Source organism: Nelusetta ayraudi, unplaced genomic scaffold, assembly GCF_046127955.1.
Source record: "Nelusetta ayraudi isolate G7.1 ecotype Tasmania unplaced genomic scaffold, CSIRO-AGI_Nayr_v1 ptg000007l, whole genome shotgun sequence".
Taxonomy (NCBI): domain Eukaryota; kingdom Metazoa; phylum Chordata; class Actinopteri; order Tetraodontiformes; family Monacanthidae; genus Nelusetta; species Nelusetta ayraudi.
The window spans coordinates 119,725-140,987 of NW_027466057.1; the positions used below are offsets into that span (position 1 = coordinate 119,725).

Here is a 21,263-nt window from a genome sequence, read left to right on the forward strand (position 1 = left end):
CTGCGCGACGTTACGACGTTACGACGTTACTTCGCTGAATGTTTTAGTCGAGTGATGTATCAAGCTCGGGTGCAATAATTGCGCCATCTATATACATCTACAAGCACACTTTTAAAGGAGTGGACAAAGTGTGTCTAAGGAGTGGCGCCAGTTTCGGAGAATTTGGGGGGGGGGGGGGGGGGACTGCGAGCGGTTCTTACCATGTCCATTTTTGCCATCGTTCCAGAAGAAGTTGACGTACGACTGGAAGGAAGGAAGGAGCGAAGCTTTTGTGCAGGAGACGAGCAAGGAGGAGCAGGTTACAAGTTCCGGTGACGAGGTGGGCGCGCGCGGGTGTGTCTGTGTGTGTGCGCGCTCGCTCGCGGGGGTGGCGCCTGTCATTCAAGAACGTTGCGCCGCGCTGTTCCACCGCCGTCGGTGACGTACACATCACGACCCCGCCTCTTTTACTTCTTCGTTAACTCGGTGATCGCCCCTGGTTAGTCTTCAATTGTGTGTAAACGTTATCCACCGTGGGACACTTTTTTTGTCCGTCCGTCTCCGTCCGTCCCCCCCTCCCCTCCTGTGTGTTTTGTTGGTTGCCTACTAAAGTCTCGCCCTTGCATTTCCCGTTTTTCCAGGTGTGGCTGCTGTTTACCTCGAGGCGAAACTGAGGCGCTCTTTGGGCGGAAAAAAACAGGCTGAGACTAACTAGCAAGACGAGATGTGGTGTATCTGTAAGGCAGAGTCAAAAGTTTTGACTGTGGAAAAAAAGAGAGTGGCTGGCTCTTTTGACTTCTGACTCCTTTATGTGAGTCTCGCCAACACACACACACACACACACACACACACACACACACACACACACACACACACACACACAGTCCCAGTTGAACCACGAAGGAAAGTCTCCAGGTGACCTCCCAAGGGTCACGATCCAGGCAAACTACCTTTGCGATGGACCGGTAGATCGCGTAGTTTATGACTGCCTCACGTGGGCCGGACAGGGACACACAGCGGGCCGGATCTGGCCCGCTGGCCGTACTTTGCCCAGGTCTGTAACCATTAAGCCATGATGAATCCTATGAAGGCAGGCAGACTGACAGTCAAAGTCACATTTTGTTGTTCACACCTGCTGCACTGCTTTCAAAACTTTTAGATTTTGCTGCCACTTTAACGTCTTGGATTGTTTTTCTTTTGTTTTCCATGACCTCTGGCATCCTCGTCGTTTCTATTTTGTATGACTGATTCTTTCCATTGTTGTGTTGCTAATGTATTTACTTTTGTATTCCATTTTCTGAGCTATCCGTGTTGTGTTGACGTGATGTGAACGTTAATTGTTTGTTAAGAAAATGATATTGTATGAAGTAAAGCTGGGGCTTGCCGGGCAGCCGGGCACCTGCTGCCCGGCTGTCCACCTTCATCTGTCTGTCTCCATCTAGCGGCAGTGCTGTGAAACCGCAGGACTCTAACCCCTAGAAACAGTTTGAGCAGTTGCTCAAAAAGGCATTGCACTCATCTTCCAATTCTCATGCTAAGCGATCTTTAAAAAAAAAAAAAAAAAAATCCAGTTGGGGGTTTTTGTGTAAGGTTTTTGTTAATGACAGACGCACAAAGCATACCTCAGCTTTTTTTTTTTTTTTTTAATGTGTTAAAACATGCATACTCGTAAACACAAACATGTTGTGCGGAAATATTTAATTTAAACATGACTCTTTTATTTTCAAATAAACAAACAAAAAACAATCCACAAATCTAAAGTCGGCACATTACAGGTAGGTAGAAATGCACATAACACTTGTTTTGTAAATACTGCCAGGTGTGCGTACGTTGCTTCTCCTGTTCCCTTCCCCTTTCAAGCATCACTGAACGTTTTGAGCTCCTGCAGTTCGCCGTTGTCTTCGGGGTGTTGCCTTGGCCTCTTACGCCCCTTTTGGAAAACTGCAGCAATTTCTTTGAAGGTCTTGCCCTTGGTTTCGGGGACGCGTAAGTAAATGAACACGGTGAAGACGAACAGCAGCACGGCGAACACTGCGAACACGTACGAGTCGAGCCAAGCCTGACGAGACAAAAGGAGCAAAGAAATCGACGGGAGAGAGATGAGTCTGTGGGTTTGTCTCGTGTCGATTAGCAAGACGACCTGAACTGACTGTTTCAGCAGCAGTTCAATTGATTGGCTTTTTTTTTTTTTTAATTCTCAAGTGACACAAGCTGCGATTCCGTTACAGTTTTTCGCAAAATAAAAGCGATATTTCTAAAAAAAAATTTGACAAAGTACGATTGCATTTTGCAGGCGTTTCCATTGAACGGTGTGAAGTGCGTAAGCCGAAATTCTCGTAAAATCTCGTCTCGCGGCACCTAATTCTCCTAAATGTACGAGAATTACGTTTACTTTTGTTTGCTGTCAGGAACGGTTGTTATATTTTTCTCTTTGATTACTTGTAAAATATTCCGTCTCCTCCTCCGTGAACTGGTCACGTGACCCCGTACGTCACGTCCGGTGACGCGTTACTGCGAAAGAAGTGGCACTTTTGCAATAAACCTCGATAGTGACGCGTCTGAAAACCCACCTCACGAGATCGCCGAAACCTTTTAGCCATATTTGAGAGGTTTTTCGAAACGCAGGTGTTTCCACCACCATTTTTTTTATTTTTTTTTTATTGCGATATTTAGGTTTTGCGCAGTTCTAGGTGTAATGGAAACGCAGCTGCAGACCCGCTCGCTGCAAGGCCCACGCGCTTGACAGGGCCCCCTTACCTGTATGTACGGGAAGGTCAGGCCTACGACAAAGTTGCAGGTCCAGTTGCAGAAGCCGGCGAGGGCCATGGCGGCAGGCCGCGGCCCCTGGCTGAACAGCTCGGCCACGATGAACCACGGGATGGGGCCAGGACCAATCTCAAAGAAACTGACAAAGAGGAAGATGGCCGACATGCTGACGTAGCTCATCCACGGGAAGCCGGCCTGCAGGAACGGACACGACAGGTAGGGGGGGGCGACAGTTCGTCATCCTTGTGGACAAAGATCTTTTTTTTTTTGTTGAGATAACGCTGTATTAGCTCTCTGAGATTGCTCATACACAATGACAATAGGCCACTGTCTGGCTGATGCGGCTGTTTTGGGAAAACAAATCAAAGCGGCAACACGCCGTTGTCAAATCTTTCGCTGGCGAACGAGGATGTGGACGTGGACAAACCTGGAGTTTCATGCCGACTGTCATGGCAATGGCGCAGCAGCACATCCCCGCCATCCCGACCAGACACAGGGTGCGTCTGCCAGCCCGGTCCACGAGCACCACCTGCGGCACGCAGAAACACTCCTCAGTCGTTGGATGAGGGGCCACATTTTCCGCATCTCCAGGTTTGTTCATGGTTGTTCATTTTGTTTTTTTATTTTTTTGGTGTTGTTTGTTTCGCACGGGTGTTTGCGCAAAGCTACTCACAGACGCTACTGTGAAGATGGTGTTGATCACCCCGACTCCAATGGTGGCGTAGACGGGCTGACTGACGCCGGCCACTTCAAAGATGGCCGTCGAGTAGTAAAAGATCTTGGGTCGAGGAAGAGAAAAAGAGTTTCAGAGCAGAAGAAGAACGTCGCCTGTGCGCAACATTCCGCCTTGGACAGAAAAACGCGTGTTTTCGTTTAGTTTTTTTCGCGTAATGAAATGACATTGAAATACATAAAATCTTCAGCTAAAATGATTCACTGATTAATCGACTCAAATCAAACAATCGCCAAAAGAATTGATTCCAAAAACAATCAAGAGCTGCTAAAGTCTACTATTCTAAAATCTTTACCTCCCCTAAACTGCACTGCATCGTCGTGTTGCTGTTTAATTTTGTCCGTCTTTTACCGTAAACGGTTAACGTAAAATCATAAAGTCAGTCGCAATGTGTCCTGCGGTGAATGTCAGCAAAGATCTTTAGCGTCAGAGCATTTTGCTGTGAGCGTTTGATTTCCTGTTTGCATCGGTCTGAGCTTGACATAGCGTGGGCATGGCCAAGTGCCGCCAGGCCGCCGCTTGGACCTTTCGAAAGACCCGCGCAGCACCCTTATCAAACTTGAACGGATTCTGATCGACCCGGCGGGCGCTCCATGCGCGGTGGAATTTCGGGGTCAAGAACGGCGCCGGGACGCGGAGGTCTGAGGCCAGAGCGTCTCCCGCTCACCGCATTGATCCCGGAGAACTGCTGGGAAAGATGCATCATGAGGGCAACCAGCAGCTGCTGGCGGTGCACCGAGGAGCAGATCTGAGGAGAGAAAAAGCAGAGCAAGAGGAGAGCGTCACTACGATCAAGGCTCGGGCACTTGGGGTCCTCCTTCGCTGCAGGGAAACAAGCGCAGTTCAGCAGGTTTGGGATAAAATGGCGGCCGTCAATCATCGAGCGCAGCGTTTTTAAAACATTTGTCGAACAAAACAGAATAAAAAAAAGTGTCGTTTTAGACACATTTTTGATTGTTAAGAGAAAAAAGCAACACTAAGCAAATGAATCAATTAAAATTGAAATGACATATTATTATTTCTTTTTGTCTGTGACGATGCGCACCAGAGAAAGGACAGAGTATTTGGGCTCCTTGTCTGCTTCTTCTTTTTCCCGCTTCATCTCCTCCAGCTCGGGAGTCGGATCATGATTCCCCTTCAGACGGAGCAGACCTGCGACGAAACAGTCCCAACTAAAACTGGGACACTTCTTTTTCTGTTCTTGCGTGCATAGCAATTAGCGCTGGATGTGACCTCATTAATAAAACGACGACATCAGCAACAACAACACAAAGGAGAAGGAGTCGCCGTGCGCGTGATTCTTACTCCTCCGAGCATCGTCCTCCTTCCCCAGCAGGATGTAAAGGTATCGCGGGCTCTCGGGGCAGAAAGGCAGCAGCAGGCTCTGCAGTACCGCGGGGGCGCCGGAGAGTCCGAGCAACATGGGCCACATGCGATCGTTGCCGAGCGCAAAGTCCAAACCTATGACCTACACAAACACACACACACAGACGCTGTTTTGGTTGTGTGGCTGCGAGGCAAAGTCGCTGGTGTACGTGGCGGCGCCTCACCTGGCTGATGAGGATGCCGGTGACAATGGCCAGCTGGTGCAGCGCTCCCAGGGCCCCTCTGTAAGACTTGGGTGCAATCTCGCCGATGTACAGAGGCACCAGTCCGGACGCCAACCCTGAAGTGCACGTTACAGAACGGGCGTCTTTTCACGTTAGGAGGGAGGGACACGCGCCAGTGCCAAGAGAGTCCAGGCAGTGAAGAGGCGTGTTTTTAAATCAAGGCATAATTCTTTTACAATGCGTAGTAACTCCCATAAACTATAGTTTACTGGCACTGCCAAGATTTACTCAAAGGTTATGACTAGGGCTGTCAAACAATTATTATTCTTTTTTTCATTTCTCACTTTCCATTTTTTGCTTTTTTGTTTTGCATGATTTTTTTTTTTAACTTTGCCATTTCAGACAGTTTTAATGTCCATATTAATCTAAAGCGATTCTTACTAGAGTGTTTTAATCGGGAACCAAATGAAGACAAAGGAAGGATCTCCTTTTCAATCATTTGTATTATTATTTCTTTCAAATCACATCTAGACCCATGTGTTACTTATTACTGTTACAGGAGTTCCATTTTGATTCCTTTCTTGGTTTCATAGTACCGTTCCTGTATGACGGGTCGGAGCATTCAGTTGCCAGCCAATTAGCAATCGCTTCAGTGAGCTTCTCCGATGTACGTTCTTACGCAGGTCTGCGGCGACACCCCCACACTCCAAAGTAGTGCTTTGCCAAAGCATTGGCTGCACGTGGATGTTTAGTGTGCAGGTGGTTGCTTCAACCATCGCCGCGGTGTGAATTGCACAAAACAAACACTGTTAACGTTAGCAGGACGCGGTGCCGGAACCTAGCGTCACGGCTTGAGGCCCTGACGACGGGTGAATGGTGTGAATGGTTTGAAACATAGTTAGCGCATTATGCCTTGCATTTAATCTCAGCGCCATGAACACGTCAAGCCCTAGGTCATGGCTAGATGGTATCAAAGATTCGTAAGAAAGTGACGCAGCTTCTATGAAAATCTCGAAAAATCCCGTTGAAGACAAAGCTAATGTCAAAGAGGGTGGCTAACATTGGTAGCGATAGGCAATGATTTTACCCTATGTAACATCCTTAGCCTCCAACTGTATTCTTGACGGGTACCGTAAATTAAATTCTGATCCTAACTGTGGCTTGGACCTGAATCCTAAATCTAACCGTCACCCGAGAACTGTTCCTAATTCTAACAGTTGATTGATTGATTTTATTTAATTCATGCTCGCACTGGAGCCTAGGCTACTCGGACACTCCATCTCTTCCGATGGCAGTTGGAAAGAATCTACGTCACCTGCTTAGAATCTTTGATACCATCTAGCCATGACTCAAGCCCGAGTTATCAACTTATTTTCATTATCGTGCTTTTGTTTTAGTTGTACTTTACCACAGTAAAAGCCCATGACGGCACGGCCGGCTATGACCATGATGTGAGGTTTCCACATCCTGCAAAAGAACATCAGCAGTCCAGCGACGACGGCCAGAACATTGATCATTAACATGCCCTTCACCCTGCAGTGACGACATGGACACAGGAATGAGCAGAATCTAGGGCACGTTGTGGTGGCGTCCATTATTGTAGTCAGTAGGAAGGTGATCCCTAAAAAACCACTCTTCCTATAAATTCATTATATACATGTGTATATTGTTGGTTGTGTTTTTGAATCGTCAGATTTTTGGGAAGCACACAAAAAATAAAAAACTCAAATAAATAAATAACTACACTTTAGGTGCAACGACATGGTTCGACCAGCGATGTCGCCAGTTCCCGGACTTCCTTCACGAGGCTGGACCAAGCCATTTGCTCCAATTTCACTCTCGCTCGCTCACCTCCCTCTCAAGTTTCCCACAAATCCAATGAGGAAGGAGGACAGCATGCCGCCCACGGAAAAGATGGCCACCGACAGCGACCAGTACATGATCACGTCGGGGTGCTGCCCGGCTTCCTGGGGCCACTCTTCCTCTGTGCTGTTCTCCGCCAAGGCGGTGGCCATGTCCGGCCACACTCCCAAAGAGCGGCCATAGTGTTTCTCGATGACCTGCGGTACAGAAAAGTCACGTAAATAGTTTCTTCTTCTTCTTCTTCTTCTTCTAAGAAGCGATAAGATAGCGTTTTACAGTCACTTGCGTCACTTTACCAAGGCAAACGAGATGACAAGTGTGCAATTCCTGATTAATGTCCTGATTGATTTGTCCTATTAATCGGCATTCCGAACGAACTGGTGCATGGCAATTCAACGGAAGCTTATCCGCTGCCGCTTCGATCCAGGTTGCTTTTTATTTTTATTCCATTTAATTTTTTTTGTCGACCAACCAAGGACATGTGCGTCCTTGTGTTAACAGGATTCCTGCAGGGTGAATTTCAAAGCGAATTCATATCAGAGCTGAGATTCTGACCTTTTGTCCCTCAGCAACGCTTTAGGAAATTAAACGACGTCCTTTCAAATTAATATATTCTAAGGCAGCTTGGTACAAACAAACAAAAAAAAAGACAGACGCTCTCCCTCGGAGAACTTTGCATCGTTCGAACGGGGTGAACGTCCACCTGTGGTGGTGGGCTGAGCAGAGAGCGGCTGATCAGTCAGCACACATCAAACAAACAGAAAGAAGAGCACCCGTGTGGTGGCCGAGGAGACCAGGGGGTGGGCTGGGGTGGGCTCCTACCTTCTGGGGGGCATTAATCACTCCGATACTGTAGCCAAACTGCATGGAGCCCAGGACGGCTGTGAACACGGCCAAGGCCAGCGTGCCCGTTACCTGCCGTATGAGTCGGAGTTAATCATTGTGACAAGGACTCTCTCTCTCTCTCTCACACACACACACACACACACACACACACACACACACACACACAATCACACACACACAAAATGTAACAAACATTTACTTTTGTAACACAGAGCAGGGGGAAGCCTTCCTGAGTCGACGCTTTCAGCCCAGGTCAAAAACAAAACAAAAAAATGAGCAGGTGCAGAGAGAGCCGTTTTCGCACTGCACTGACAGTCACAGTCTAAGCTGCGGTGCAAAAGCATCAAAATGCCATGCATTGGGTTATGTGAGTACCGGTGGGCCTGCTGTGGCAGCCACTGCATTCATTTGAGAACATTTTTCCTTTTTGCAAACAGTAAAAAAACAAATACAAAAAATATATATATATATTTTTTAATTTTCAGCCAAGTCCCTAATGTATCTTGTGGCTTTTAAATCCCAAACGGTGCAAATGATTTTTTTCTAAAAGCATTTCATGAAAATGTACTGGCTCACAGCACGTCTCAGAAATTGAACTCACCCTTTCAGGCTCCATGATGGGTGGCGAGTGTCAGCCAGCCGGGCAGCAATGATCTGCGGCGATCACGCCACTGCGCCGTGCTCACACACGTGCGCACGCACAAGCGCACACGCATTGCAACCGCACTGGGAAGGAACTCTGACACACTGGCTTTAATTAACCACTGGCCGATCAACGCTGCAACCAGTAGGACGCGGATAGTTTCGAAAATGTTTTCATCATTTCGACATTTGACCTGAATGCATGAAATTTACTGCGTTTTGATCAATTATTGGGGAAACTACTTATCATGAGAGGTGTGTGTGTGTGAGAGAGAGAGAGCTTGGGAGTTAAAGGGCATCAACTTTGATTCACGACAAATTGTATAAGCAATTTGGAATTCAACATTGAACAGAAAAGCATTTAGAGTTGTGTCTTGGTCCGGCGTTATTCAACGACCTTTTCGCCGCATGCTCCTCTTTCCCCTCCGCTGTCTCGGAAGCGCGCACGCGCTCGTTAATGATAAACCTGAGGCCAGTGGGCAAAGTCTGAGGGTCGGCATGGAACAGATAGACAAACAGCTGCAGGGGCGTCATACTTAATGCTCATTTTATTGATCTCTTCTGGCTTGTTTTAGAAAACAAAACACATCTGCAAACATGAAATTAGTAACGCTCCTACACCCCCCACCTCCTCCCCAAAAAAAGAACAAACAGACCAAAAAGAAAAAAAAAAAAAAAAAAAAAAACCCAAACAAAACGAAACAATAAAACATAGAATCCAGTGATTGCGTCTGTGTACGGAGAGAGTCCTCGGTGGAATGACCGTCAGCGCTGACCAGTGGGTGGACACAGCCCGAGGCTCAGCGCTGAGGTGAACTCTCACCTGTTTGCTACACACAGGGAGCCCGCGTTGGAAGAGACGGTGGTTTATTTGTTTGAACTCCTTATTGCTAATATGTCATACCGCCCCCTCCAGGTGGAAATGTCTAAGACAGGTTTACCAATCGCGGCGAGAAATAATAATTGCTAATCATTCAAATAATCAATAAGTTAATGGGCTACACGGATTAACGAAGGCTCTCCAAAGGTAAGGTGAACCCCCCCCCCCTCCCCCCCTCCCCCCCTCCCCACACCCCCACACCCAGTGACATCGAGGGACTCTCGAATTCTCTCGACGCCTCCATTAGATGAGTTACGTCGTTAAAGTGTTAAAACTAGACAGCGAGGACAAATGCGGAGAAACGCAATCCGAAATACACATGGCCCCGCCCCTTTTTCAGTTTTGCTTACATCATGCTAGGCACTGTACCAACGAGAGAGAGGGTTGGGGTGGGTGGGGGGGCGGCGGAAGTTGTCGTTGATTTGAGAAGCACGAGACTGCAGCTTTCAGACTCGCACACTGAAGATGACGCAATGAGGTTTTTTTTGTTTTTTTTTCCCCCCCCCTCCGCTCAGCATCGTCTTAATGTCAAGACATAAACAGTATCGGTTTTAGAGGCCCAGTGTGTGACAATTAAAGACACCTAATGGGGTGACACAGAAGGAAACAAAAAATACATTTGTTACATATGATTTCTAGATGGCTGTTGAGTTTGCAGTTGATAGAAATTAATTTTTTAATCTTTTTTTTTTTTTATATATATACATGTTATCTTCCCAGGTCCTCTGATGATGAGGCAGCCATACTGCCCCACCAAGGAGCCTTGAACTCTGTCTTTTTTTACACCCGACATCAAGGGTCAAAGTTGTAAGAGCAGTCGGCGACGATTGGCGTTGTTTGCGTGGGTTGCAGGACGCCTTGCCACCATTAGATGCCGCTAAATCCTACACAGTGGGCCTTTAAAGGAGTCGCTTGTGCCGCATTTACTTCAAGGCCGATGAAGTAAACGACTTGATCTCGGGGCTCAGCGGCATGATTGGAAGTCATTTTCGTTGCCCCACGTACAGTCTCGCACGCACACACACACACACACTTGATTCTGGGGAACACACATGTGCTGTACAGTTCTTCAAGCTCTCTTCGAGAGGACTGACCGACTGGGGCAGCCACAAAGAAAGAAACAGAATGGAAACAAACGGGGGGAAAAAATGACAGGTTGACACGCGTTTAAGATTACAGTAAATGTGATGCAGCACCTTCAGAGTTTAGGGACCGGAAGAGGGTGGTGAGGGAGGGTTGGGGGGGCGGGGGCGATGGACCGCGAGTGGCGGCGGGCCGGGGCAAGAAAAAAGGGGGTTCAGGTGGTGGAAAGGAAGACGGCAGAATGGGCCCCGGCGACATTTTTTTTCTTTGTTTTTTATTTTAAAGGGACGCAGACAAAGTTGTTGCATAAAGTGAGAGTCCGGCGGCGGCGGAGGGTGCTTCAGTTTTCTTCCAGGCCAAAGGCGGCAGTCAGGCTGTCCGCTTCCCCTCCCCCCTCGTCCATCCGTCTCCAAGGTGGGTGTGTCGTCCCCTCGGCCGGCCCACCCCTCCCCCGCTCCTCCCGCCGCTGCTGCTGCTGCTGCTGCTGCTGCTGCTGCTGCGATGTCACTCGTGTTCGAAGATTGACAGTCAAAAGCTCACTCGTCTTGTCCGCTGCTGAGATGACGAGGCCCCCGCGTGGCGAGGCGGGGGGGAGGGGGAGAGTTCGGGATCAAGAGGCGGCTCCCGCCCAATCACGAAGACAGGTTAACCAAAGTTTGACCAAAAAGAAAAGGCCCCTCCCCGACCGCCACCTCTGCAGGGAGGCAGCCACGCCCCCTGCTGGAGGTACCAGGAAGCAAAAGACCAAACGGTGGAGATGAACACACAGAAAGTCGGGGGTATTTGGAACGCCGGTGGCAGAGGTTGGCTGGTGACGTGGCTTCTGCACGACCCGACACTATCTAGGCTAACGCGTCTCTGACTTTCACGCGGCTCTTTGTGTTTTTTTTTTGTTTTGTTTTTACGTATTTCTTCTCTACAACGTCGCTGATTTTGATTTCTTGCTTTTTTTTTTTGTTTTTTTTTTAATAATTATTATAACTAGTCTCTCATGTGATTGGAGAGTTCACATGTGACGCCGTCCCTCCGGTTGGTCGGTGGGCAGGGCCGGTCGGGTGGAGGGGCATCACCAGTTCATCATGGAGCTTCTGTTGAGGGTCATGAAGAAGACTTGGCTGCTGCCTCCAGAACGCACCGAGGCAAAGAACACCTGGAGAGGGGAAGAGTGAGACGTGACTTGAGAAAAAGAAAGAATCATTCGCTAATTATCTTCCACAAATAAATCACACGTTTTTCCACTGCATCGAGGGCATAAATATCCCCCTCTGAATCACCACTAGGTGTCGTAGTTTGACTAGCGAACGGCACGCGTCTCCGTGGAAAATGAGGAATTCGTGTCTTAAATGTTGTTCATAGTTTTCCTTTAAATTGTTTCCGGCAATTGCTGATGATTGGCGCAGCGTTTTCATTCGGAGATGATAGGCAGTTATGTTCACGAAATTGACTGGAAACGCACTGATTTTACCCTGCGACGTCAAAGGCTGACGTGAGAAAGATTTAAGTGGGACTTCAGAAAACAGGGATTAAATGTTACAGACTGGGCCTTTAAAAACCAGCAGACCGTGGCGAAGGAGCTGCTGAGTCAGTCAAATTAGATTGATCTTTAACTACGACCCCTTTTACTGTTTTTTTTATTCTTTTTTTTTTTCTTTTTTTTAAATCAAAATGTCAAATCAGCGTGTTTTTTTTGCCCGCTCCTCCTTTGTCTAGTAGTTCTTTTCTTTCACCTTGTCGTTCCGCTCGCACAGGAATTTCAGTCTCTGGGCTCTCTTGTGCATAAAGACCCCGTCCAGGTGGCCCGTCTCCACCGAGCGGATCTCGATGGCTTTCTCACCCCAGCCCATGATCTGGTTGGAATGGATGTAGGCTGGAGAGCAGGAGACAACATGGGGGAAAGAAGCAGAGTGTGAAGCAGAGTGTGAAGGCAAAAAGTGTTTTTCCTCTGTCCCTCTAGTTACTGTTGTTTATTCACTTTACCAATAACAGCATTCGCATTTGTATCTACATACTGTGTGTATGTATATATACACACACACACACACACACACACACACACACACACACACACACACACACACACACACACACACACACATACTGTATATACATACATACACACGGATGCACAGTGGTGGAAAAAAGTTTTTGGACACCTCATTGCATTTGCAAAGTACTGTATTGAATTAAACATGTGTCTTAAGTATCCAAGTGCAGACAACAACATTTAGTCGCAGTGCTAATTCAATGGCATCGCCAGCAGGCTGAGAATTGTGCGACTCTTGGAACAATCTAAAACATGTTGCAGGGCCGTGGCGGGACGCACCGACAGAGGTGGGCATCTCCCCCCACTGCAGCACCACGTCCTTGGTGATCCGGCCGTAGGTGTTGACGTAGACGCCCTCGTCCTCGTAGCACAGCAGCATCTCCATGCCGTCGGTCTTGGGCAGCACCACGATGGCGTGGGGCGTCACCTGGCTCTGGATCTGTGGCGCACGCACACACACACGCACAATTTTTTATTTTATTTCAAAAAGTCCAAAAGATCTGGTTGGTTTCATCTCGATCTTCACGGGATTAGAGCAAAGCACTCGCCGTCAGCTTTCAATGCGGGCCGAATTATGAGGGCTTTACCACACTGACTGGCTGCATTGTCTTTAATCCCCTGAAGATTGTTGAGATGTTTTGCACTGGAACAGGTGAGTGAGGTAGTGAGGTGGAGAGAAAAAATAAACTCATCTTAACCAACCAGGAGCAGGATTGTGCTGGAAAGAACTAGGTCGAAATTTAAAAACAAAATCCAATATTAAAGGGACAATTCACCCAAAATGTTCTGCCCATTTGCGTCGCAGCGATCCAATGTGACTCAAAGCGGTTACGTCAACATGACCTACAGGTGGCGCTACAGTGGACATTTTGGCTGGAAACACGCTGTCAACGTCACCGCGTCGAGTCACTCGAACCGCAACATTTTCGCGCCACCACCAGGAGAATGGCGTGTGTGTGTGTGTGTGTGTGTGTGTGTGTGTACAGTATGTGTGTGTGTGGGTTAAAAAAAAAGTCAATTTTGGGTGAACTATCCCCTTCTGGAATAATACATACATATATTTTACAGTCTATATTTCCATGTGTGTTTCTTCACACTTCACATCACTCTGATCAAGTGTCTTGCCCGCCAGAGCCCGCACTCTTTGCTGCCCCCTTGTGGTTAAGATGAATTCATTCGCTCCGAACAGACTCGCAGCTACGTTAATCTCTACTCTCCAACGGACGGCAGTGCACGTGAGACACTCTCGCGCTCACGTGGCGCCTTTCCCGAGGGTCCCCCCCCCAGTCCGTTTGTCTGTCTGTGTGTTTGATTTGCTAGGGATCTACTGAGCTAGTCTAGATCTACAGCGGATGGCAGGATGTCACCTTGGTCTGTTTGGCACACTGGAAGAGAATTTGGCAGAGGCAGAGAGCGAAAGAGAGAGAGAGGGAGAGAGAGAGAGATGGATGGGGAAGCACAGATTAAAAGCAAAAAAAAGGAAGAAAGAAAGAAAATCATTGGAGACGATCATCACGACAGATTTGACGGTTCCATCGGCGGCAGGACCGGCGTCGTCAAGCCGCCCCTGCCTTCAACACAAGAATTGGCTGAACTGTGTCCGAGATGGATTTAAGGGAAAAGCGTCACAATTAGCGAAGCCACGGCGGGACAAAATAACCTGTATGTTTGTGCCAAACCTGGACCGTTCGCAAGCACGCAAAGAAAAAGAAAACGGCAAAATAACAAAACATGAAGCTTCCTCAGTGGCAGCGACTTCCACGTCTTTGGTGCTGCGAAGACTTTAACACACCAGACTTACTTTGATGTCCAAAAACCAGAAGCACAACTTAAGATGCACAATATGTATTTATACTGTATATATTGTATGCACTTTCAATATATTGCAAACTCTTGCCTAATTGTGAAAAGTGTATAAAAAAACATCATTAGCAGCATTAGCATCATTCGCTGGTGTTTTTTGCAAGAAGGGCTAAATACACTGGGCGCCGTGACTTCCACATTGCTTAGCTCTTGAAGTTACGCTAGCAGGAAGCATCATCACGGTCCACCACGTATTCCCAGTGAAAAGCTGAGCTCTGAGCAAACAGGCGCAACGTGGCACCTGCAGTTAAAAGAGCTTTTACGCTAGATTAAATCGTCCAGCCATGAAACGTGACAGTACCTGCCGCCTCTAAATGCTTTGCGATTGGATTGAAAAGAGGGAAGGGGGAGGGGGGGAGCGGGGGGTGCATGCACCTAATTAATCATATTTAGCAAAGTGAAGTGAGGCGGACGGAAGGAGGGTTCCATCCATCTTTCACAGGCCTGACAGTAAATCAGCCAACAAGCTCATTTGTCAAGGAGGAGTCATTGATAAGGCAGCTCACACACACACACACACACACACACACGCACACACACACACAAACAAAGCAAAAAAACAAAGCCGCTGTTTCCCCTGCGCTTCTGCCTGACACCAGGCTGATTTATTGGAGGTGACCTGATTGGCCGGGCGGACTCGGAGGGGGGTCAGACGCCGCCGCCGCACTCACGTGTGAGGGGATGTAGATGTCGTAAGGGTTTCCCGAGTCCACGTCGATGACATGGAAGCCCACGCTGGAGCCGTAGATGACCTTTAGCCTCTGGCCTTCCTCCACGGTCAGGTCAACCAGCTGGGGCCGGTGCTGCAGCTCAGTGAACGACTGCCAGGGACGAATCGAGAGACGAGGGACGTCGCGAGTTGCGGACTCAAATTTGTTTCATTAAAAAAAAAAAAAAACGACAACAACAGGAAAAACCAGGATGCAACGTGTGCACGTTATGTGCAACGCTTTACCTTGAAGGCCATGAACTTGTGGTAGGGCTTTGGAGCCCAGGCGTAGATTTCCACTGAGTTCTTCAGAGCGATGACCAGGAACTTAATCCTCTCATATTTGACTGGACACAAGAGAAAAAGCCAGTAAGACAGGCACATCCTTTAATAAATTCTTATTATTATTGTTATTATTGCATTTTGATTGTGTATATTTCCCAAGTCTAAAATTTTGAGATTCTTCATCATACTCATCTTTTTTTTTTCATTTGCGTAATACATTTTTCAAATGAGACACACAAAAACTGTGCATCACTTGTTTGATTTGCTATTTTGCAGGACACGTCCCTCCCTCGCTAACGCAGCAGTTATCGGACTGTTTTACAAGGTAAGCAGAAGGTCCAACGCCTCTAGGTCTCTGTTACGGCTCCCCCCCTCCCACTTCTCATTGTGATCTGGAATACATTTGCCTTCGGCATTGGAGGAAATAATAGAAAAGGGGGCAGCAGCCCGTCATGCAGAGGCAGAAAGCTGCTCCCACACTTCAACCGGCTATTTTCCTCATGTTTGCCTCCTCTTTGGATCCTTACCAACTTTATAATGCACGCAGCCCTCCAGCTCCCCAACTGTGATCCATCCCTGCTTCTTCTCCACCTCTGGGTCGTTGTGCAGAATTCTGTTCCTCAGCCAGGACAGGTAGTAGACGCGCAACTTGTTCTTTTTCCCTGAGAGTCGCAACCAGGAGAAAGGGATTAATATTGGGTCTTAACTGAAGCTTGCGATGTCCTGCAGAAAGCGCCGTGTCTACTCCATGAACCAACCGGAGATGGTGACCAGCACGTTGAGCCCCTCCAGGACGTCCATCTGCAGGAAGCGGCGCCTCGTGATCAGGTTGTAGACCTTCCCCTGTCCGCTCCGGTCCAGCAGCATGAGGCCGTTCTCTGTCCCCACCAGCAGGTTCACGCCTAAACCGGGACGGAAGAGCAGCAGGCGTGACTCTGACGGGAAGCAAAAACCTCCCCGTGCAGCCGCCGGAGGTCGGCGGAAGGGACGCGGGACCCTCACCCCAGAGCGCTGCGCACAGGATCTCCGAGTTGAAGCGCTTCTTGTACTTGCGGATCTCCGGCGTGTCGCTGTGCGGCCGGATGTTGGTGGGGTTGACGTTGACGACGGAGATCTTGCGCGCCTCGTTCAGCCGGGCCTGCTCCTGCCTCAGCAGCTCGTTGGCAAACATGGCTGGCGAGGGGCGAGGAGGAGAGGTCGGTCAGGTTCGACATTTGCACCTTCGGTTCGGCTCGGGCGGTTTTGTTTCCTTACCGGCTGCTGAGTTCTCGTCGTCTCCCGGGGAGGTTTGATACACGCGGGGGTCAACGAAAGGGGTGAAGGACGCCTCGGAGCCGCCCACACCCAACTGCAAGACAGGAAGCAGGGACATTTAGAGCTGCAGTCAATCATTATTTTATTTTTACATTTCCCGCATTTTGAGATTTTTTGACTCACAGCCAGCAAGTGGATTTGAGAAAAAAATAATACAAAAATGTAAAAAATGAGAAAGAATGATGCAGAAATGTAATGTATAAAATGCTATAAAATGTACGTTTGAAGAGATTTTTGTATGTTATTCAGTTGAAAAGTTTGAAAATTTAAAATTCACTGGCTTTTTTTCTGCAAATGTTACCCCCATTTTGCTTGTGAGAAGTCTAAAAGCCCAAGATGCACATGCAAGAAAATCCAAAGTGAAGGAAAATGTGACATTAATACGCAAGGTTGCGGTTCTACAGTGGGCGGGGGGAGATTTTCCGACCTCAGAGATGTCGCCTAGCTCCTGCAGGGCGGTGGCGGTGGGCGTGGCCGACGGAGAGTTGCTCTGCTGCACCAGGTCGGGGAGGTTCCCCATGTTGCCGTGACCCCCGATGCCGTTGCTCTCGGCGTGGCCGCCTCTCCTCCTCTCCTCCGCCGCCTGGGAGGCGGAGACGGAGAGGAAGAGGGAGAAGAACGAGAGAGAAAGCGTCGAGCAGGAAGGAACAGATGGAGACAAAGTGGCCGTAAAGGGGGCAAGTTAGGACAGTTTTGATGGTAGAATAGGAGTAAACAGTGTGTGTGTGTGTGTGTGTGTGTGTGTGTGTGTGTGTGTGTCAGCTCAGACTCATCACTACCTCTCTCATCACTAGAGTGCCGTCCTTGGAGCTATTGTAGGCTTCTCCCAGAGAGTCCTCTGTCAGCCCTCCGTACGTCTCCGTGCGGCTCTGCACCGCCGGCCTGCAACACACACGCACGCGCACGCGCACGCACACACACACCGATTACTCACAACGCAATCCTCCCGAAACTACACCGGCGCCGCCACCCCCCATTCCGCTACCACCCCCCCTTCAACAACTTCACGCAAAACAGACGCCGACAGCTCCGTCTCGACGTGGATCAGACGGAACAAGCGGAGGGCGGCGGGAACGGCGAGCGCGCTCACATGATGCGGGGGATGTCGCTGACAGCCACGGTGCCGTCGTGCCCCACCGTCTCGCCGTCCTCGTCGCTGCTCTCCGAGTCGTCGCTCGACGACGAGTAGTCCGTCACCTGGAGGAAGGGGATCGGGAGAGTTGTAAAATGCAGGAGGTGATGTCGCTGCGCTCGTCTAGTTTCACCGTCTCCTGCAAGGTTGCCCCCCCGCCACGAGTCAAGCCCACCTTGACCGGAGGTCTGCTGCTCTCCTCCACCCTCAGCTCTCGCAGCTCTTTGGCCAACGCGCTCAGGTCCTGCAGGGACAAAGAAAGATGGACAACATCAGAAAAAAAAAGAAAAATAGAAATAAAGAGGGGAAAAAAAGAAGAAATTAAACAAAAAAAACATTTATCTTTTGAAGTGGGGTTGCGTAAAGAGGGAATAGAATAGAAGCCACAGGAAGTGTTTGATAAGACGTGGCACTCGAAGAAGAAACAGCTCATATAGAGATTGGCCAACTGGCAGGGATCATACAGCAGCTCAGAATGTGGGTCACATTGGAATTTTGTGATTGTGCCATGAGAAAACTCAAGGACATTTTGACATTGTCTGCAATTCGCTTTATCACCACCGTGTGCTGCTAAATCTTCCAGGCTTGGTTTTTAAAAATTTGGAGGACCACAATGTGCGAGCACTTTATTCATTCCCTCTTCAAGACAAAAAAAAACAACAGTCTAATGTTTCAAATCTGGGCAAGAATGGGAGGGAAGGCAGCAAGGGGGACGAGATCGTCGGCCACGTTGGCCAGCGACCGCACACACACACACACACACACACACACACACACACACACACACACACACACACACACACAAAAGCTTTATGCCTAGACCACCCTCAACCTTTGTTGGTGATTGCATGCCAGCGTCTCTCTAACTGCATTTCCATTAACCCTAGAATTGCCCAAAACCTAAATATCGCATTAAAAAACTGGCCATGGAAACGCCTACAGTAAACTTTGAAAACAAAAACTTTAAAATATGGCTAAAAGGTTTTTACGCTCTCATGAGGTGGTTTTTCAGACGCGCCGATATAGAGGTGCATCACGAAAGTGTCATGGAAACACTTTTTTCGTATTTATGCGTGACCGGATGAGGCGTACAGGGTCACGTGACCAGTTCACCTCAGTAAAAACGGTTTTGGACAGAAGAGGAGATGGAATATTTTCTACAAGTTATTAAAGAGAAAAATATATCAACTATTCTTGACAGGAAACAAACAAAAACAAACAAAAGCAAATGTAATTCTCGTAATTCTCGCGGACGAGATTTTAGGAGAATCTCGTCTCATGCGCTTCACACCATTCAACGGAAACACCTGCAAATCGCAGCTGGTGAGCTTACCAGGTCCTCCTGGCCGTGACAAAGGAGAAACAGGGTGGGGAGGGGGGGGGGAAGAGAGTTTCAGAGAGAGTCTCCGAGCTGCTCTGCAGTTTAGGGTGTCGTGCATGCACGCACACACACACACATGTACGCACACACTTACACTCACGTGCATTCATTTAAAAAAGAAAACAAATATTTTGTAGAAGCAGACGTGCACACCCCTTGTCACAGGTCTACAGATCCGGTGAACAACAACAACAAAAACACCCCCTTTGCGTTGCCACGTCATGCCGAGGGACACAAAGATCGTGAGATCTCTTATTTTAAACATAAGAGTGAGAATACAAAAAAGGGGGCGTGGCATGAGGCGGGGCTCGCGAGCAACTAACCTCGTCTATGGCTTTCTTATAGCTCTGAGGGATGGAAGGGCAAAAGAGAAGAAGGCAGAGAAGAAGAGATGAGGGTCTGCAGAAGATCAGAGCTTGTAGCGGCGGCGAGCGAGCGGGACTCACCGCGGGTCTGCTGGGCCTGGCCGAATCACGGCCCTCCTCCTGCTTGGATCTGGCCTCCTGATTGGCCCCTGGGGGGGATCCTTCCTGTTTGGCTTGACCTGCACGAAAAGACAGTTGCACAGACAGACTTTAGTAAGAAAAAACAAACAAACACAGTAGGTGTCAATGGCTGCGTTCAGACTGCAGGCAAATCTGATTCAAATCAGATTCCTGTCTGGTCCATTATGTTACAGCTCCACACCAGGAATGGCACTCTCTAGTCTGGTGCATTGGGTCTTGCGTCACATAGAGTGATGTCACGGACAGTCAGAACCGATTGGTGTGTTTGGAGCTGTTCACACTGAGACGCATCTGTCCAAATGCCATTTGAAACTACCTCCTGGAGGTGGTTTCAATCCGTTTAGCTAAAATTGGATTTCATGTGATTTGTGACTGTTCAGACTACAAAAGAGCCATCCGGTTTCAATCTGGATGGGCTAAAAATCCGAATTTGGCAGGCAGTCTAAACGCGGCTAATAAGCTTTCGCTACAGTAAAGTGCAAGTAATCAGATATTTTGGACAGAAACACATAAATCGTTTATTTTCTTTCTTTCTTTCTCCTTCTTTTTCTATGGTGTTGTATTGTGACTGGAAACCAATTTCCCTGAGGGAATGAGGGAATTCTCCCAAGGGATCAATAAAGTATAATTGAATTGAATTGAATTGAATTGAATTGAATTTAGAATTCTTTTTGAATTTCACAATAAGTATCTGGACCTGTTGTAAGATTGTGGGATTTTGAGCTTATTTAGTTAAATCACCGCTCGCTGCAAGAAACTGTGCGGTGCCCTCTGCCAAACACCAATTACATCCAACGAACATGCAGGGAAATGGATCCAGCCCCCTACTCGCCCAACCCCCGGCGCCTCCACGTGTTTGTCAAGGGCGGCCTCATGCACGTCAGTAACGTCCCACCGGTCGGTGGCATGACACATCCCACTACACCTCCCTCCATCAAACTCTTTCATCTCCCGCCTCCTCAGCGTCCCTGGAGACTCGGAGCAACCGGGCGAATCAGACATGTTGATCGGAGCAGAACGGCGACTGACACCGTCTCGCTGATGGGCCTCAGGAACTCGCAAACACCCTGCCGCCGCAGGTGAGAGTCTCAGCCTGGACTTTCTAGCGCCCGCCCCACTCCCCGGCCAACGCTCGCCGTCGCTTGTCGCGTGCGGGAAAATTGGCGCGACCGCGCTCGTACCTCTCCTCTCGGCTGAGCCTCCCTGGGACGAAGGGGAGGAGGAGGACGACGAGTTGGAGGAAGTTCGTTGCAGCATCGCATCCAGGGAAAGCTCCGAGCGCCGCAGATCAGGATTACTGTAGCAGAGGGCAAAGGAAAAGTGCAGTCATTCATTCAGACTGTGCACGTCACATGCATGTGTTGCAGAACTGCCCTGTTTTCCAAAAGCCCCTTATTATGCACTGCTCATTTTAGCATTTTAACACAATCGCCCCCTGTTTTTTGTTAAAATGCCTCATGATATTGCAGTTACATTGTATGTTGCCTTATCTTATATAGCCAGAGAGTATTTTTGTCCACAATTTATTTTTTGGTATTTGATTATTCAAAGATTTTTTAAATGTCCCATTGTATGCCGACAAAAGCATCAGTTTTAACAGGATGGTTACAACCAAGGAGCTAAGTGTGCTGCTTTCTGGACATCTGAGTAGTTTTCTTTCAACGTTTCCTTACACATGTTTAAAGAA

General features: G+C 48.4%; 2 protein-coding genes across 19 annotated transcripts in view; both read right to left on the bottom strand.

Moving 5' to 3' along the window:
• Positions 1 to 1,660: 1,660 nt before the first annotated feature.
• Positions 1,661 to 8,475, bottom strand: slc2a2 (solute carrier family 2 member 2). Its single transcript, XM_076017618.1, has 12 exons — positions 8,339 to 8,475; positions 7,714 to 7,806; positions 6,880 to 7,088; positions 6,437 to 6,561; positions 5,029 to 5,144; positions 4,784 to 4,946; positions 4,524 to 4,630; positions 4,146 to 4,226; positions 3,419 to 3,523; positions 3,173 to 3,274; positions 2,737 to 2,940; positions 1,661 to 2,038 (listed from the first exon to the last, which is right to left on the bottom strand). The coding sequence occupies exons 1-12, from the start codon at positions 8,351 to 8,353 to the stop codon at positions 1,835 to 1,837; spliced, it is 1,524 nt and encodes a 507-aa protein (XP_075873733.1). The 5' UTR covers positions 8,354 to 8,475; the 3' UTR covers positions 1,661 to 1,834.
• A 434-nt stretch (positions 8,476 to 8,909) lies between these two features.
• tnika (TRAF2 and NCK interacting kinase a) overlaps positions 8,910 to 21,263 on the bottom strand; it is a 58,491-nt gene continuing 46,137 nt past the window's right edge. For 6 of the 18 annotated variants that reach the window (XM_076017623.1, XM_076017629.1, XM_076017624.1 and 3 more), the window contains 17 exons: positions 20,758 to 20,873; positions 19,517 to 19,614; positions 19,394 to 19,417; positions 17,865 to 17,933; positions 17,648 to 17,754; positions 17,337 to 17,439; positions 16,985 to 17,140; positions 16,498 to 16,591; positions 16,246 to 16,416; positions 16,002 to 16,145; positions 15,771 to 15,905; positions 15,205 to 15,305; positions 14,921 to 15,070; positions 13,754 to 13,771; positions 12,666 to 12,825; positions 12,070 to 12,209; positions 8,910 to 11,492 (listed from right to left, as the gene is read on the bottom strand). In XM_076017623.1, the coding sequence (XP_075873738.1) occupies positions 11,409 to 11,492; positions 12,070 to 12,209; positions 12,666 to 12,825; positions 13,754 to 13,771; positions 14,921 to 15,070; positions 15,205 to 15,305; positions 15,771 to 15,905; positions 16,002 to 16,145; positions 16,246 to 16,416; positions 16,498 to 16,591; positions 16,985 to 17,140; positions 17,337 to 17,439; positions 17,648 to 17,754; positions 17,865 to 17,933; positions 19,394 to 19,417; positions 19,517 to 19,614; positions 20,758 to 20,873 (1,870 nt within the window). In that variant the 3' untranslated portion in view covers positions 8,910 to 11,408. The remainder of the gene's footprint in view (positions 11,493 to 12,069; positions 12,210 to 12,665; positions 12,826 to 13,753; positions 13,772 to 14,920; positions 15,071 to 15,204; positions 15,306 to 15,770; positions 15,906 to 16,001; positions 16,146 to 16,245; positions 16,417 to 16,497; positions 16,592 to 16,984; positions 17,141 to 17,336; positions 17,440 to 17,647; positions 17,755 to 17,864; positions 17,934 to 19,393; positions 19,418 to 19,516; positions 19,615 to 20,757; positions 20,874 to 21,263) is intronic. The other 12 variants (XM_076017620.1, XM_076017636.1, XM_076017633.1 and 9 more) reach the window with 3 other exon arrangements.